Source organism: Chanos chanos, chromosome 1 (genome assembly GCF_902362185.1).
Source record: "Chanos chanos chromosome 1, fChaCha1.1, whole genome shotgun sequence".
In the NCBI taxonomy this organism is placed as follows: Eukaryota; Metazoa; Chordata; class Actinopteri; order Gonorynchiformes; family Chanidae; genus Chanos; species Chanos chanos.
Genome location: NC_044495.1, coordinates 24,087,343 through 24,103,602, shown reverse-complemented (window position 1 = coordinate 24,103,602; position 16,260 = coordinate 24,087,343). Strand labels below are relative to the sequence as shown.

Genomic DNA, 16,260 nt, shown 5'->3' with positions numbered 1-16,260 from the left:
CACTAACTGATCTTAAATGTCAGTGCATCTCAAATTCTATCTTTCCATTCATATTTCATCAGGTTGTAGTCTGTGAAATGATGCTAGCATATGACAGTGGTACATCTTTATTGGTGCATTCAAAGAATATATATGTGTGTGCATGTATGTATTTCTTGTAGGTATGTGTGCGTACATCTTAGGAATTCTGCCAATTTGCTGAGAACTGACTGTTTTCCCTGTCTGTCGTGTGTGTGACCGTGTGTTGACTGTTTTCCCTGTCTGTCGTGTGTGTGACCGTGTGTTGACTGTTTTCCCTGTCTGTCGTGTGTTTGACCGTGTGTTGACTGTTTTCCCTGTCTGTCGTGTGTGTGACCGTGTGTTGACTGTTTTCCCTGTCTGTCGTGTGTGTGACCGTGTGTTGACTGGTTTCCCTGTCTGTCGTGTGTGTGACCGTGTGTTGTGTAGTCCTGAGCAAGCTAGACTGTGTGATTTGGAGGACCAGGCCAAAGCTTCCAAGAAAGGGATTTGGTCTGAAGGTGGAGGCGCTCACACCATCCGTGATCTCAAATACAGCATTGAGAACCCCCGCAACTTCGTTGACTCCCACCACCAGAAACCTGTCAACGGTGAGACATGGCTGATTGTACTCTATTGTGTCCACTCATACGAGCTACTCATTAACTCACCTTCACACAGATGGCAAATCTGCATAAAAGAATGCAGTTCTGAAAAATGAGTCTTTTTTTTTGGTCTTATTTTTAGCTTTTAAAGCTGAATTGGATGCTCTGTCCCTTTAGAGAGGAGGCATTACCGCTTAAGGCAGTTAATAGCTTCTCGGTCCATTCCAACACCCCACATCCCCATTTACTCTGTTGGGCCTGACAGTTTTTCCCAGAGCATTTTTCTGTTCTGTCCAGGTGACGGAGACTAACGGAGCAGACCTCATTCCTCTTACTTAAATTGAACAGTGAAACGCTCCCAAGTTTGACCTGCCAGGAAGCCTGCCAGAGAGTTGCAAATGGGCTAGTCATTCAAAGAAAGCACTTAAAACGCTCCCTCTCTCTCTATTGCTCTTTGTCTCCACTGACTTCTATGGCCTGGAATCAGAATTTCAGTGCTTTTAGGGAAGCCATAATAGAGCTTCACTATAGTATAACTGCTTCCCCTATAATATGATTTGAGTCTTTTTAGCATGATCTGGGTGAGAAGATTAAAGTAAATGAAAGATTACAGATATGTAAATGCTGCTGGCGCCGAGCCACACGCCTTACAGTGAAAACCTTCTTTCCTTCTCTTGCAGCTATAATTGAACATGTGCGGGATGGGAGTGTAGTACGAGCTCTTCTCCTGCCCGACTATTACCTGGTGACTGTGATGCTGTCAGGAGTAAAGGTGGGTCTAACAGCCCTCGCTAGCCTGTGAGACCACTGATAGAGAAATATACATGAAATTGACCAAACAGTGTCAGACAAACTGTGAATATTCATGAAGTGAGAACGGGTATTTGACTTCATCTTAATGAAATTGTGCTTAAATTGTTTAGCAGTGTACATGGGGTCATTATCATGTTGGAATATGGAAACATAAAGAGGAAACAATGTTGACACATTTGGGCGTGTCTGTACACCTTAAAATGCCCGTGTATTGTTTTGCTGTAATTTAGACATGCGGAGTGTTACTCGCACCTGTTGACTTGGATAAGGTGACTGCCCATACCCTCACAAGTCCAACACCCATAATCTCCCCTGTTCTACAAGGACCCTGATCTCAAAGAGTGTTAATTTGACAGTGTCTTCATGTCAAACATACTGGTTGTTAGAACTGACACTAGTATAAAACGTGTGTAATCTTTCTTTTTTCAGTTCAGTGTTTCAGAAGCTGAGTCTTCTGTAAGATCAGTGTTCCTCCTTATGTAAATTGGTGACCAGAACTACACATCATCAAGTTTGTTCAACCTCTGGCAATTGTTTTGAGGCACTTTTAAACTTGCTTTTGATGAGAAACAAATTTGAACATTGTTAAAACCCTTTCCATTCAAATTCCTTGATGATGTGATATCAGTGTGAAACTTAGGCCTGAGCTGTGTGTATGGTGTGATTCTCTGAGGTGTCTGTATATCGTGTGATTCTCTGAGGTGTGTATATGGTGTGATTCTCTAAGGTATGTGCATGGTATGATTCTCTGTTTGATAATTGCGTAATGTCATTGTCCCTAGTGCCCCACGTTTAAGAGGGAGGCTGACGGCACTGAGAGCCCAGAGCCGTTTGCTGCAGAGGCCAAATTCTTCACAGAATCCAGACTCCTCCAGAGAGATGTCCAAATCATCCTGGAATCCTGCCCAAACCAGATCATACTGGGAACCATCCTGCACCCGGTATGAATCCCATCCTGACTACTGGCTACCTGTCACCTCTTCTTACACACTAGAAAACTCACCTTATGACACTGAAGCCTCAGTGGTACAACCAGAGCCATATTTCAGCAGGGTTTGGTCACTGCTGCCTCTGCTCTGGTGTGAGAAAACTGTGTAAAGTTAGGACCTAATGTCTGGACATATGAAATAGACCAGTGGATGTGTTCTCATCTATCCAAATCCTTTAGATCAGTACTCATTAGGAGGACTGCCACAATAGATTAATATGCCACATGCAACACATTTAGCTTAACTGATAAGAAAATTAATTAAAATGATTAATCAAAAGTCTTTTCATTTTCACTTTTTGTTTTCATTTAAAGTATTCTTGCATCGAATTGTTTATGACTTGTCAGCTTAGTCAACTGTAGCGCAGAAATTAAAAAAAAAAAAAGTCTTAATAAACACACATTTATTTGAAAATAAACTGGATCGAATTGTAATGTCAAGGCAAACACTGAACCCATTTTATTCCTTGCTTTCATGGATATTAACTCAATTGCCTCAGTAAAGGTTTATGCCTCCATTCAGGAGCCTCCAGATGAGAGTGCAGAGTGTTTCACACAGCTCTAATGGGACTCTGATCAATGTGCCCTCATTGCAGCTCTGTGTTTCCTGTTGCTCTAGGCACTTTCTCTGAGTGTATCACTCCTCTCTGTTCAGACAACCAAGAGCTCAGGTCTCTTATTTAAATGAAATGCTGAAATGGGCAGAAGGGTTGTTCTGCCAGGACTCTGATCAAGACTGCAAATGGGCTGGTGATTGAGGGAGGAAGAACTCTAAATGCAGCCCCCCCCCCTCTCTCTGTGCACTTCATCCTCTTTCATTTTCACTCTAGTTTTTTCCTCACTCGTATTGTATAAGATGCCAAAGGAAGTTGTTTTTTTTTGTGGTTGTTGTTATCATGCTCCATGTGTGTACGGTGAAAGGAGCCGCAGCGTATCTGGAAGGGTTGGACCTCTTGTCCTTACACAAACTGTTTTGTTGATCACTGAGGTTGTGATTTGTGTGTATCTTACAGAATGGTAACATCACAGAGTTGCTGTTGAAGGAAGGCTTTGCACGCTGTGTGGACTGGTCCATGGCTGTCTACACCCAAGGAGCAGAGAAACTCCGAGCCGCAGAGAGGTTAGTTTAAGCCCTTAGTACGGTTAAAACTGAGGTGAAACCAGCATCTTTAGTACACTGTATTGAAAGAGCCCAAACATAACCCCTCTGTACCTTTTTAAATAAATAAACCCTAAAAATGGATAACAGCTGAAGTCATATTGACAGATAGATTGGAGCTCTTCAACTCAAGATAAAGAAACTGTACCATTAGCGTGCTGACATACCTTGACTGAACTCCACAGTCCTGTAATTTCAGCTCATTATGTGGATAAGGCTGTCAGATCTACCACTTATTGATTTGCCTGTCTCAACTGTAATGGCACGGTTTTCTCCCATGTGTTTGCCTGTCATTTCACAGGTCAGCTAAGGAGCGAAAAGTGCGAATTTGGAAAGACTATGTCGCTCCAACTGCCAACCTGGATCAAAAAGACCGACAGTTTGTAGCAAAGGTGAGGTGAAATTTTGAGAGGAGAGTGGTAGGGATCGGGTTTTTTTTTTTTCTCTCTTTCTTTGGATTTGTTTTGATTTTCTTTTCACTTCTTTTTTTTTTTTTTGTCCCTTTTTGTATTTGCTCTTTTTTTTTTCTTTTTTTGTGCCACTACGCAACTCAGCATGTGTTCTCTCAGGAGTTCAAGGATGCACTGCGGTTACATTGCTGGTTACAAAATAATTTCAGTCACTAAAAAGCCCGCTGCTTACAATTAGAATTAATCTCCCATTTCATCAGGTGATCACAAATGCCCTTTCACGTTCAGTGCATGCATTGCCTTACAAACACTAACTGTTCTTGCATTTTCCTCTTTTCCAAAGCCTTTTTTGATCCTCAAACAACACAACAGAAATAAGCAGTACAAGGAATTCATTATATAATTCACTGAAGGACCACGCTCACTTGAAGCAGTCCTTGGATAGCTCAGGTGTTGGCTTTTTTTTTTTTTTTTTGTGCATACTCAGGGAAAAAAAATTGTGTTTGTTACAGCCAGAAGGACCCTCAGGACTTTCTGTTTGTGTTCTCAGCCGGCATTAATAGACCCCATTCAACTCGTCAAGGGCTTGATTGTTTATCGGTGGAATCAGGTGTTTTAGTGCTAAGCTAGAACTAAAGAACAAAGCCCTATAGATCTGTGGAGCTGAAAGTGAGGAAATGCTGTTTCAGGGTGTTATGCTAATTCCTTTGAGCTTTTAGTGTTGAACCCTCCCCTGCTCAATTATTGCAGAACTCCAGGTCTCTCCCAGCCTCTTATGAGTGGCATGGGACCTGTCACATCACTTTTAAAGGCTATTGTGCATGCTGTGGCAAAGATGGTTTAAATGGCAACAAAGCAGATTTTAATTTGACATACAATAGAGTGAAGGTACATAGAGTAAGGAATCCACCACTGTGATGCTGACTGGAGTTTAGTTTGATACGACTTAACAAGATGATGTAGATCATATCCGAGGCATCTTACAGATTTCTGGACTGTTTTCATTGTTGAACACTGAGCAGTGTTTATTATTATAAACTGTCGTGTAGGTATGTACTCTCAGATAATCGCTGAGTTACATTACGTTTTTTAATAGCCAAGTAAGTGGGCTTTGATGAGGCAAAGATGGTGCTTTGGAGTGTGCTTACAGTATGAGTTTTGAAATTTGTTCATAAAAACTTCGCTGAGTCAGAAAAGAGCAGCACTGAAGAATAAAACATTTATATCAGATTTAGGCTGGCCTCAGGGGTGTGTGTGTGTGTGTGTTTGTTTGTGTGTGTTTATTTTTTTGTGTGTGTGTGAGTCTCAGAATGTAGAAGTGCATATTGTTATGCTGCGTGTTGGGCTTTAAAAACAAAAGCAAAGCTGGGAGTTGTGTCTAAGGTATTTCAATGAACAGGATTTTTCAGGATATGGGCTGGTAGTTTTTATTGTCTCATAATTCCAGTAGGTTTCACAAGGGTCGTAGGATTACAATAAAGCCGTTACTTTTATGTTTGTCAGAAAATAACTACATTTTCATCAACAGTTCTTGCGTGATAAGGTGCAGCCCCTAAGATAAAAAAAAAAAAAAAAACAAGCACGCTGAAATGAACTCAGTTCCATCCATCTCTGTTTTGTTTAACCGAATGTTCTTTTGGATCATAATGGTAAAAGCAGTCTGTAATGCAAATGCAACTATTTAAATCAATTTTAACCCTTGGCTGTATAAGGTTTATATATTATTCATGTGTTCCCAAACATTACTAATTCTCCTGCCTCAGTTTAACCCATTCTCAGTTTGGGTTGACCTTACATTTAGGTCCGTTGGTTCATTTCTTCAGTTCAGATAAATGTGCTTGCTTTGGTTGACCTGCTCCTCATCTCATTTAATCATTAAGACATCTGTGTAGAGAAGAGGTAATTCAATTACATACAGATAATCTGCTCTGTTGAGTTCCATTCTCGCTGTATCATTGAATACGATTTCTCTCCCAATATGCTGTCTTCAATTCAATGTCATTTTAGATTGAATTCAGGACACATTTTACTGCACTTAAGGAGAGGAGAGTGATATTACTAGTGTAACTGTCCTTTCTGCAGTTTTAATGAATAGAGAGGGACGTCGTCCTTTTGCGATTTAATAGTCGGCTTTAATAAGCAAGTACTAGAACTCCTTGAGCCAATTTGTAGCGTATGATTTTGTTAAGATGAAACGTTTTACGTTACATGCTCGCAACACAGCAGGTTTGTACTTTCCTACTTCGTAGCTCAAATGTTTAGATATTTGGCCATCCTGTCCCCAGTATTTAATAGAGACTCTGAGAGAGCAGTGTGTTACAGGGGCTTCAAGCACAGACACGACTGAACATTATCAAGCATTACTGACAGTTTCATTGAAAAAAGGAGAAGATACAATGATTCTTGGCCATACTGCTGCTTCCAGATTCTACTCCTCAGGCTGTTGGAGTTTCACTGGCAGTCTTGTCTGTCTGATTGAATATCGTTAATTGTCATTGCTCTGATGCGCAGTCGGATAATGTCAAGGCTAGACCACAGGAACAAAGGGCAGTCTTGGTCCAGTGTTTACAGGATGTAGTTCCAGCTGCAGGCTGTAGGTGGCAGTACCTCCCTGCTGCAGTTGACCGTGGTGTGAGTCATGGGGCATGGATGTCCCTTTTGGCAGCTTGCGGTGCAATCCTGTGCATATGCAGCTGCTAATTAACCAGCAAATGTGCTGGCCAGCCATTTCCAGCACATCCACACTCGTCTCCACACAGATTTCAGCACAAACGGACGGGAAAAGAGATTTTTTTTTCTCCCATATGACCTTGTTGATAAGATTGTGTGTGCGTGAGTGTGGTGTGTTTGTGTGTTTAGGGAACATTCTCAGTGATGGAGAGCTGAAACAGGCTGTGTGGGTGTGCGTGTATGTGTGTTTGTGTGTGTGTGTTATTTTCATCCTCATGGCTCAGTTAATGGCTGAATGATCTGTTTTAGAGGGCCATGAAAATGATGTCAATAAGATCTTTATTTCTGCTTCAAACCCCAAACATACATCTTTATTAGCTGCGCTTTTGCCCTCAGCTCGGATGCGCAGCTTACGGATTTGTGTTTGTGATTCAGTAGGTTTCACCTGATCGTTGAAGTTTTTTTTGACACCAATACATTATACAGATTTGCCCTTATAGAGCACTCCCTGTATGAGGGATCAGTCTGTGTGCAGATATCAGTTGCCCCTGGTTCTTACTCCAGTGTTGGATCATTTCAGCATTTGTATGTTCAGATCACCGGCACCTAAGGCTCTTTTACTCCATAATGAAGTCTTTTTTTCCTCTCTCTGTCTCTCTCTCTCTCTTTCTAATCCAACACGTCGTTCCTCTCCAGGGAGGGTGCCCATATGCAATATTTACTCTCTTCCTCTAACGTCTGTGTTTATTTGAAGAGTGCTGCTGCTAAACAAATGCTTTGGCATGGGTCTAAACGCTTTATTTTATCCCTGTCACTCACGACTTGCTGCTCAAACGAAATGGGCTGTTTTGTTTTCTTCTCTCTTATTTGTCTGCTGGTTGGTCTCGCCTTTTCTCGCGCTAGTGTAATGGCTGGATAATGGACTTATCACAGCATCTGATTCCTGGAGAAATGGCAGTAAACATTTGTCATCAGACGCTGGGTGAAGTGATTTCTTCTCTCTCTCTCTTTTTTTTTTTTTTTTTTTTTTTGTCAATCATGACTCACATTAACTTAAACGCTCTTTCTCTGGAAGTAAGCTGTCCTGTATGTTTCCCAAGTTGAGTAGTGACTGGGTTAACACTTCTCTTTGTCTTTCTTCCTCTCTTTCACTCTCTCTCTTTTGCTGTCTCTCCCCATCTCTCTTTCCCTCCATCATCCTTTTTTCTTTCTTCCTTGCCTTCACTCTTTCGTCCTCCAGGTGATGCAAGTGGTGAATGCTGATGCCATCGTGGTGAAGCTGAACTCCGGCGAATATAAGACCATCCACTTGTCCAGCATCCGACCCCCCAGGAACGAAGGAGAGGTATGATCTTACCGAAATGGGGTGTGTGTGTGTGCATGTGTTTGTTTGTGTGTTGTTCGTCGAGTTGTCCTTGGAGGTTCCAGCTTTAAGGCCATTACTGAATCCACAGGGTGCTTGCTGTCAGATGCAGTGTTTTGAAAGCGCTGATGTGGTGGCTTTTCTCTTCCCCTCAGTCTCTTAAAAGGGCATTCCTCACCACTTCATACATCTTTCAAAGTGACTGCAGCACACTGCTCCCATGCTCCGTGCACTCCCCCTGGTCAACACAGAGGTGTGCTAGTGAGCCAATGACCCCTCCCCCCCCCCGAAACCCCCACCCTTTACTCTTACTCCTGACTCCTGCCTCCCCCCTCGGCTGCTGCACTGCAGCCAAAGCTCTGATAGATCATTTCCTGTCTTTCTATCACCCTTTCTCTTACACACACGCTTAAAATGTACGTCAATGCAAACTCCCATCTATGCCATAAGGAACCTACATGCTCCATGTTTTACAGATATGTGTCAACCACTAGTATAAAATAGGTCTGTGAATGCAACTCAAACGTACACGGCATAATGTGCTGCAGTTACACTCTAATGACAACATACACTCAGACATACAGTTTTGCTTATGTGTAAGTAAATATCATCTTGTGTGTCAGGAATTCTTTGCTATGAATTTAAGGCATGATTGTCTTAAAGTGAGATTAAACGCACATGCCTCAGATATATAGAGGAAAAAAAAAAAAGGATGAGTGCTCTTTCCTGAAGGGTTTAATGATAGAATAAGAACAGCTAAATATAGCCTTCAGTTCTAAAATGAATCTCTGTGGAATTAGCTGGCTTTGGCATGACCTTCAACCTCTGTGTAACAGCCAAGATGACTCAGCGTGTTAGAAAATGAGTGTGCTTAAGGGACAGTCTTTTCATGCCTGGAGGACTGGGTGCTGCACTGAAGGAAGAAGTGACACGGGCTGTCTACGTTTGAAGTGAAGAACAGAAATACGGGTTGAGCAGTTTAGTTTGGGATCTTTTCACTCGCTTCACTGTGAGAGCTGAACGTTATCTGATCAAGGTTTTAATCAGGGATTTGTTTCGTCTTTTCTCTTTTTCACCATGACCCTTTGTTAATGTATATGTATAGTATGCATATTTGTTAGTTATGCTCCGCCTCCAAATGCATCTGTCACTCAGATTCTATGAAAATCCACAGGAGTGTGAGGACCTAGTTCTCTATCAATGGGTCCCCGGGCACTGATGGGGTTTTAGTTTATTTCAGAGTGCATGTAGGTCCTGACCGCTGTAAGATCGATTTAATCAGATCAGGAAAGATTACAGAACAATAAAGATTACAATGTTTTCACATCTGAAACACAGGCTTATATCAGAAAAGCATAGATAGACATCGAGCTTGTAAAATGTCTCAAAGCAATTTCATGTACTTTATTTATTCACTCTTTGAAGAGACCGCTAGTCAGCTAGGCCAAAAAAAAAAGAAAAAAAATTGCTTCATTTTGCATTTTCTTGTAAAGACATGCTGGTCAGTTTGTTTTGAAAAAAGAAAAAAGGGAAGGGATATGAAAGCTTGTGCATATTTCAGTAAACAGATTAGATTGCTGTGGTGCTGATACTTCGTGTTTAGAGATAATCAGATGTTACAGTCTTAAATTATGTGTGAGAATCTACTGAGACTGTGACTCCCCTGTTATTAAAGACCACTGAGAACTTTAGCCTCCCAGCAGCCTCTAGAAATAAAGATTTTACTGTGAAATCTCAACAGCAAATAGGGTTAGTATTTATGTGTACAATGAAATTAGGAGACATTAATTGAAAGATGCTCTCTGAGCCAGACAATGTTTACTATATTTAATCACTGGTTTAAAGATGGCTTTTAGCAGCAAGAGTCACTGACTCAGAAAATATGCTAGTTTTATAGTATGTGGTTCGAGTCAACATAAGAATGAATGGGCAATGGATGTTAGTTTTGAATCAGCTGCTTTTTGACTTTGACTTTCATGAAACAGTGAAAGAGACTGGAGGGTAAGGCTGTGAAAGAAACAGATGGTTGGGAAGAGAAGTCATGGTAGATATTCATGTATGACAGAGAAGGTGAAACCTGTATAAATTGCTTGAACACACATGTTTTACAATGATCTATTGTAGTGCTTGAAAATAAAAATGAAACCTCAACTTGCTCAAACAGAAACGGATCCTGTGGGAACATTCTGATGTGAATGATGAATTTTGTTGTTGCTGATTTACTGTGAAAATTTTTTATAACTGCTGTGCGTAAAATCGACTGAATGGGACGAAGTATTAAACCATTAAAAATTCCAAGAGGCCAGTTGTTAGATATGCTGACTGATAGACAGGATAGACCTGTCCTTTGCGCAGAGATGCTCACAAGTCATTTTTTGCACATCCAAGTCAAATTCCAAGTCTTTGAGCTAGAGTCCAAGTCAAGTCTGAAGTCTTTGGTTACAAGTCCAAGTCAAGTCTCAATGGTTGTAATGAGCATTCTATCATCTGCTGCATGCCATCCGGTCTGCTTAGACTAAAAGTTCAACAAATGCAGTGATTTTATCATATGATAATGAAACATCACTAGATTTCTCAGTCTGCTGATCAGCCATCACAAATGTTCAAAAGTGAAAGGGAAATCTAAGGAATTCAAAGCGGGTACTGCATTATCACTCCTTTATCTATTAGCAGCACTATTACAGTATCAGCACTAATTAGTTGTTTGGTATATAATCACTTGAAACAGACTGTTGCAATGCAATATGAAAAACCACACAATGAAAGCTATCCTTTGAAAAGTTAACTGCATTTTGCAACATTCACTCATCTTTTCAAAATATTCAGCTAACGCCAATCTAATCAAGTTAACCTCCCTCATCTACAAAGCTAGTAACAAGTTAATGTTAGATAGCTGATGCTGAACTAACGTGTTTGTTAACTGTCCATAGGTTGCTAACGTTTTCTTTCACTTTATAAAAGTGACTGACCTATTCGGGCACATTTTGAGGAGCCTGATAAAATTTGATGTGGTTGATTCAACATCCTTTATTTTAATACTGCACACCTTGCATTTAGCCATTCTTTTGTTTTGGCCTCGTGTGAAGGCATTGTAGCCAAAGGTTATCACAAATGGCACAGCAGTGCTCACCATGTACTTGCCATGGTCACTGTGTTGTTGCTGCAGCTTACAGTCATCTGTGGCTGCATGCACACGTAACGTTATGCATGATAATAAGGGAGGGAGTGACATCCAGCTCGTCAGACATTTCCTTAATGTTAATGCACCAAAAAATGCAAAAAATAAAGATTGTTCACCAGTCTCAGATCTCGAAGTCGAGTCTTGAGTCAAGTCTCAAGTCACTCTGTGTGACTTAAGTGCGACGTGAGCACAAGTTACAATCTCAAGTCCGTCTTTGCCTTTGGGGGGCTGCATGTTTGATTTGTAGGTATGAAGGTCTTGACTCTGTACTGAAGAGTGGCTGGTTAAGGCTCCCATTCCCACCTAACTGTAGATGTGTCTTTGAGTTAGATGCTTAAAACAAAACCAGCTTTAGAGAAGACCTTTTGATTTAAAATATGCAAGTCTTTCTGGATTACAGAGAGAAAAATGAAGACATTTTTTTCCTCTGCATTTTTTTAATCCTTTTACACAAGTTTTCGACGGAAATTCACAAGACAAAGCGTATTCTCAAATTCGGTTACGGGATTGTGAAGTTGGTGTGACAGATTACTCTTGTTTACGTAGAGCGTAACTCTTTTCCAGATTAAAATGTTATTATAGTGTTTGTCTTGCTCTAGTAGTCCTGCATTTCCAAATGTGACACTACAAGACAGATCAGTTTATAAATCCTCACCCGAAATGGCTCCAATCTTCTCAGGCCTATTTCAAACAAGGGGAATGCGTAAACCATGCAGATTTCTCTCAAAAAACCCAGTAAATATGCATACGTTGTTTTTTTTTTTTTTTTTTTTTTGCTGTTACTGAGTGTAGGAGTAAGCTGTAAATCTGTTTGATCCTCAGTAGATGCTGTAAGGACAGAGTGTATGTGAGTGAGGCTGGAGTTGTACTCCTTTGCTCTGGCCCCCTGCTGTTCACTGCCATGTGTGTGTGCAGTGCTGCTGTGGTACGGGCTGCACCAGATGCTTAGACAGCATGTGCTTTGTGCTCCATTTCACAGTGCTCTGTGCGGAGAGAGAGAGAGAGAAAGAGAGAAAGAAAGAGGGAGAGAAACAGTGCTATGGTTGCAGGTCTATAGTGTTTGTACGTCTTGTTCTCAGGAGGTGCCGGCTTCTCTATGCGTACAGTGTGAGAAAGCCGGATTTGATAGGTCAAAGTATCCTTTATTTGGTAATGATATTGTTGACTGTGTCCTGACTCCACACCCTGTGTTAAGCGATCACTCTGTAGAAGTCACTGTCACCATTACTTTGTCCTCTGTTATTCTCATCTTCTAACCCTGCCTTGATGCTGAGAAATTATATTACGTGTCCCACGTAACGTGAAAAACCTCACACCGGGGATGTTCCATGTTTTACAGTGAATAGGGAAATACTGAGCTGTAAATTTGTACAGTGAAAAAATGTTCCTTTTTGTTTGAAAGCTGTCAGTTTCTTCTTGTAAGAAGAAGAAAAATAAGTGGCTGAGTGTCAGGTTTCAGTTCGACAACAATCGTTGTCACCTTTGACAAATATCAGTGATACAGAATGCAAATAGAAGTAATTCTAGATAAAATACTAAGTGAATGAAAAATATTGAGTAGACCTCATCAATTTAAATTATGCATGAAATTTAAATTTCTATTCATTTAAAAGAATTTTAGCAAGTATACATAATGGGACAATTCCTTCCACCCCTGTCTCATTCTGTCTTGCTCTTCAACTTAGACACACGTACTGAAAGATGAGTGTGTGGCTTTTTCAAGCGAGCTAAACTGAGCCAGTGCTATGGTTGCATAATCACATTACGAGAAGATTTAACGTTGTGGGTATTTCACCACACCGTAACCCCATAAGCACTTTTTAAAAATTCTTTATTTAAATTCATCACTACTACTAGATACGTTTTCTCTTGTGGTCATTTGTGCGTTTTGTGTGAATTTGTTGTGTATGTGCATGAGGGATGTCTCTGCGGCCACTGTTCTTTTAAGTGTTCATTATCTGTGATTTGGTCCTCTTCACTTCAGCGCAGTGCCTGAAACAGAGCTCCTCCACCCTCCGTCAGTAAAAACTCAAACTCAAAGTGACAAAATCGACCCCGGGCCAGCCTCGGGATCCCTGTGTCTGTTTGAGAACTGTGTGCTTATGTTTGAGTGCACACACATACGTTCTCAAACCCTCTTAGCCTAAGAAATGTGTGTATGTGTGTTCCAGCCTGCTCTATCTTGGCTGACGAGGAAGTGTGTGTGTGTGTGTGTGTGTGTGTGTGTGTGTGTCCCTCCCCCTGGACCATTCCTCTTCCTGTGTGAGGACTTTTGGGGGGGATCCAGGGCCAGCTGTGGTGAACAGTGTAGAGATGAGCTCTGACAGCAGCTGCCCAGTCCCTCTCATCTCATCCACTGCCCCGCAGGCCTGTCATGGTGGGCTGGGACTTCCCCCTGCCTGGGGACACCATGTGCCCGAGAGTGACACGCTCGAAAGCCAATGACGCGAGCCGCAGTGAAACGTGACTTCACGTGCCACAGACACTTTTTTTTTTCTTTTTCTTTTCTGTCGTCAGATGTGGCTTATTTTTGAGATGGGAGCTATTTTGAGCAGTATGTTAGTGTCAGCTTTTTAGGGCTCCACGCTAGGATGTGCAGAGAGAGACTGGAGAGGGAGGGAGGGGGTTATGTCAGTGCAGCTTAGTGAGTCATCACTACTCCTACAGTGTGTGTGTGTGTGTGTGTGCATGCACTCGCTTGCGTTTGCAGCAGTTCCTTAGGTGTTGAGCGTAAAAAATAGCCAAAGTCTTTTATATAATAACAACTCTATATGTGTTTTTTATATAATCAAATCAACCTGACATGGTCTCCCTCAGTGTGCGTGTGTGCGTGTGTGCGCGTGTGCGCGTGTGTGCGCGTGTGTGCGCGTGTGTGCGTGCGCGTGTGTGTGTGTGCGTGCGCGCGCGCGCGCGCGCATGTGTGTGTATATGTGCATATGTGTGTGTGTTTGTATGTAATTATCAGTATGAGAGTTTATTTGTAAGTGTGTTTTGAGCAGAGGGCTCATGGTCAATGTTTTTACATGGGTCTTGATGTAAGCTTGTGTTTTCTGAAGTGTGAGTGTGCGTTTGCGTCTGTGTGTGCACGTGCTGATGCCAGGCCATTGCAGTGCACTGGCCTCTGTCTGGGGTTACTATAGCCTGTATGACTCATCTCAGCTATGACTGGCTTGCCTCTCTCCCTCAGATCACTGTCCTCTGTGTCAGGGTTGGAGGAAAGTTTGTACCCACCCCAAAAGACAGCTAATCCGGCTTTTGATTTGATCACAGTACCGAGAATAGAATTTGTGGTTTGTTTTTGTCTATCTTTTGTCCCAACAAACCATAATCCTCAGTAATAGAAAATCAATACAGTATGTTACCAGTTTCCTGAAATTAATGGAGTAGATATGGACTGTAGATATGATTATGACTGGTGGTTGGGTCATGAGTTATGTTTCCTGGTTGCATAGATACTGAATGACAGTGAATTCAGAGTTGTCAGGTTTGTACTGTCTGTTACTTTATAATGTCAGAATGACTTTTCAAGGCCAGTCTCTCTCTTTGTCTCCGCTGCTCTCTTTTCTTTCCTGCTCCTGTATGTCTTGTACATCTTGTATTTTAGAGGGCTCAGACAGATGCCTGGTCTAAATGCTGGATGTTATGCAATGCCGTCTTTGTGAGCATATAAGCAGTTACACATTATGGTTCTCTGGCCAGTGCAAAAGCTTTTTATAGTGAGAGAGATACAGTAGTGTTTATGCCCTAATCATGGTCCTTAATATCATATACTGTTGTAGGTTGTGATGCTTATAATGTTTGCATTTGTCATTAAGAATTTGGCATTTTGCATGATACTCATATATGTGGAGGGCAGCGCTAGGATTGTTTGTCTCAATGTAGATGGGATTCTCTTGAATTACTCTTGGTTCTTTCTCATTAGTTTGTCTCCAGTGAAGTTTCCATTGGCTGTTTCTCATTCGCCCATCCAGTGAGGTTCAGATTGACTCATTAACTTCACTCCAGCCAAGTTCTTATTGGTTGCCATCTCTGGTGAGGTTCTGATTGGTTATTTCTCATTTCTGTGTGTGTTGTGAGGGTTTGATTGGTTATTCTGAGGTTGTAGGGTGCCTTTGAGATTACTGCCTGATGGGAGTGCCTGAATGTGCCATGGACTCATCTCTCTTCCTGCCTCAATGTCACATTTGTTCTCTGAGCTATTTATCACCTCCAGGTAATGAGACTAGCTAACGAGAGAGAGAAAGCAAAATAGAGAGGGAGAGAAATAAGAACACAAGAGCGTGATTTATCGGTGACACCCACTTTCCATAGTTCGGAGGCTAAGGATGCAATTTTTTGCCATCACCTCTGTTACTCATTCAAAAAAAAAAAAACAACAACAAAAAAAACCCAAAACAAAAAAAACCCAACTTGGCCAAAATCAGACTACCTGTGCTTTTCTTTCAAACTCTCACAACCTGACATAACCCAAACTCATGACTAATGGAAAAGCTGACTGTTGGTTGTGTCTTTGCTCACTAGGCACTTCTAGAGTAGTGAATAAAAGGCTCTTAAACACTGAGATAAGGGCTCTATAGGGCTTCCTCCTGCTGTCTTATCAGTCTAGTATTTTCTGATTTATTATTGCTAGGGAAAGAACTTGGGCAGCAAGATTAAGATGAATGCTTACTTTTCTTTGAGTACTTTTAGATGAATGTTTCCTGTTTGAAACAGACAAGTTGAATGAAGAAATTTGAAATTGTCTGTCGCATTAATGCCCAATATGATTGTGTTAAATGTGTGCAGTGCTTTGGTTATGTGTCTCCAGTCAAACCATTGATCATTCAGGGTTTTTTTTTGAAAATCTCCAAAAACTTCTTAATCACTTCTTAAAATTTTGTTCGGGGGCTTCTGTTATGGGGTGGATTTAGTTTGTGAACTTTTCAGTGTGACTTCGGTCTGTTGGCGTAGTAAAAGGATTCATAATTCAAACCTGTGCTAATGATGAAATGACACATACGGCATTGATTTTCGGAACCCATTTTTCTCCTGTCAATGTCTCTCCTCATTTTATTATCAGCAAATGAATTGTGAA

At 41.3% G+C, this 16,260-nt stretch overlaps 1 protein-coding gene across 3 annotated transcripts in view; it reads left to right on the top strand.

Annotated features, from left to right (window-relative positions):
• snd1 (staphylococcal nuclease and tudor domain containing 1) overlaps window positions 1-16,260 on the top strand; it is a 131,051-nt gene that overhangs the window by 5,127 nt on the left and 109,664 nt on the right. For all 3 annotated transcript variants that reach the window (XM_030783512.1, XM_030783504.1, XM_030783496.1), the window contains exons 5-10: window positions 448-608; window positions 1,283-1,374; window positions 2,198-2,356; window positions 3,417-3,523; window positions 3,864-3,954; window positions 7,883-7,987. In XM_030783512.1, coding sequence (XP_030639372.1) covers window positions 448-608; window positions 1,283-1,374; window positions 2,198-2,356; window positions 3,417-3,523; window positions 3,864-3,954; window positions 7,883-7,987 — 715 coding nt within the window. The remainder of the gene's footprint in view (window positions 1-447; window positions 609-1,282; window positions 1,375-2,197; window positions 2,357-3,416; window positions 3,524-3,863; window positions 3,955-7,882; window positions 7,988-16,260) is intronic.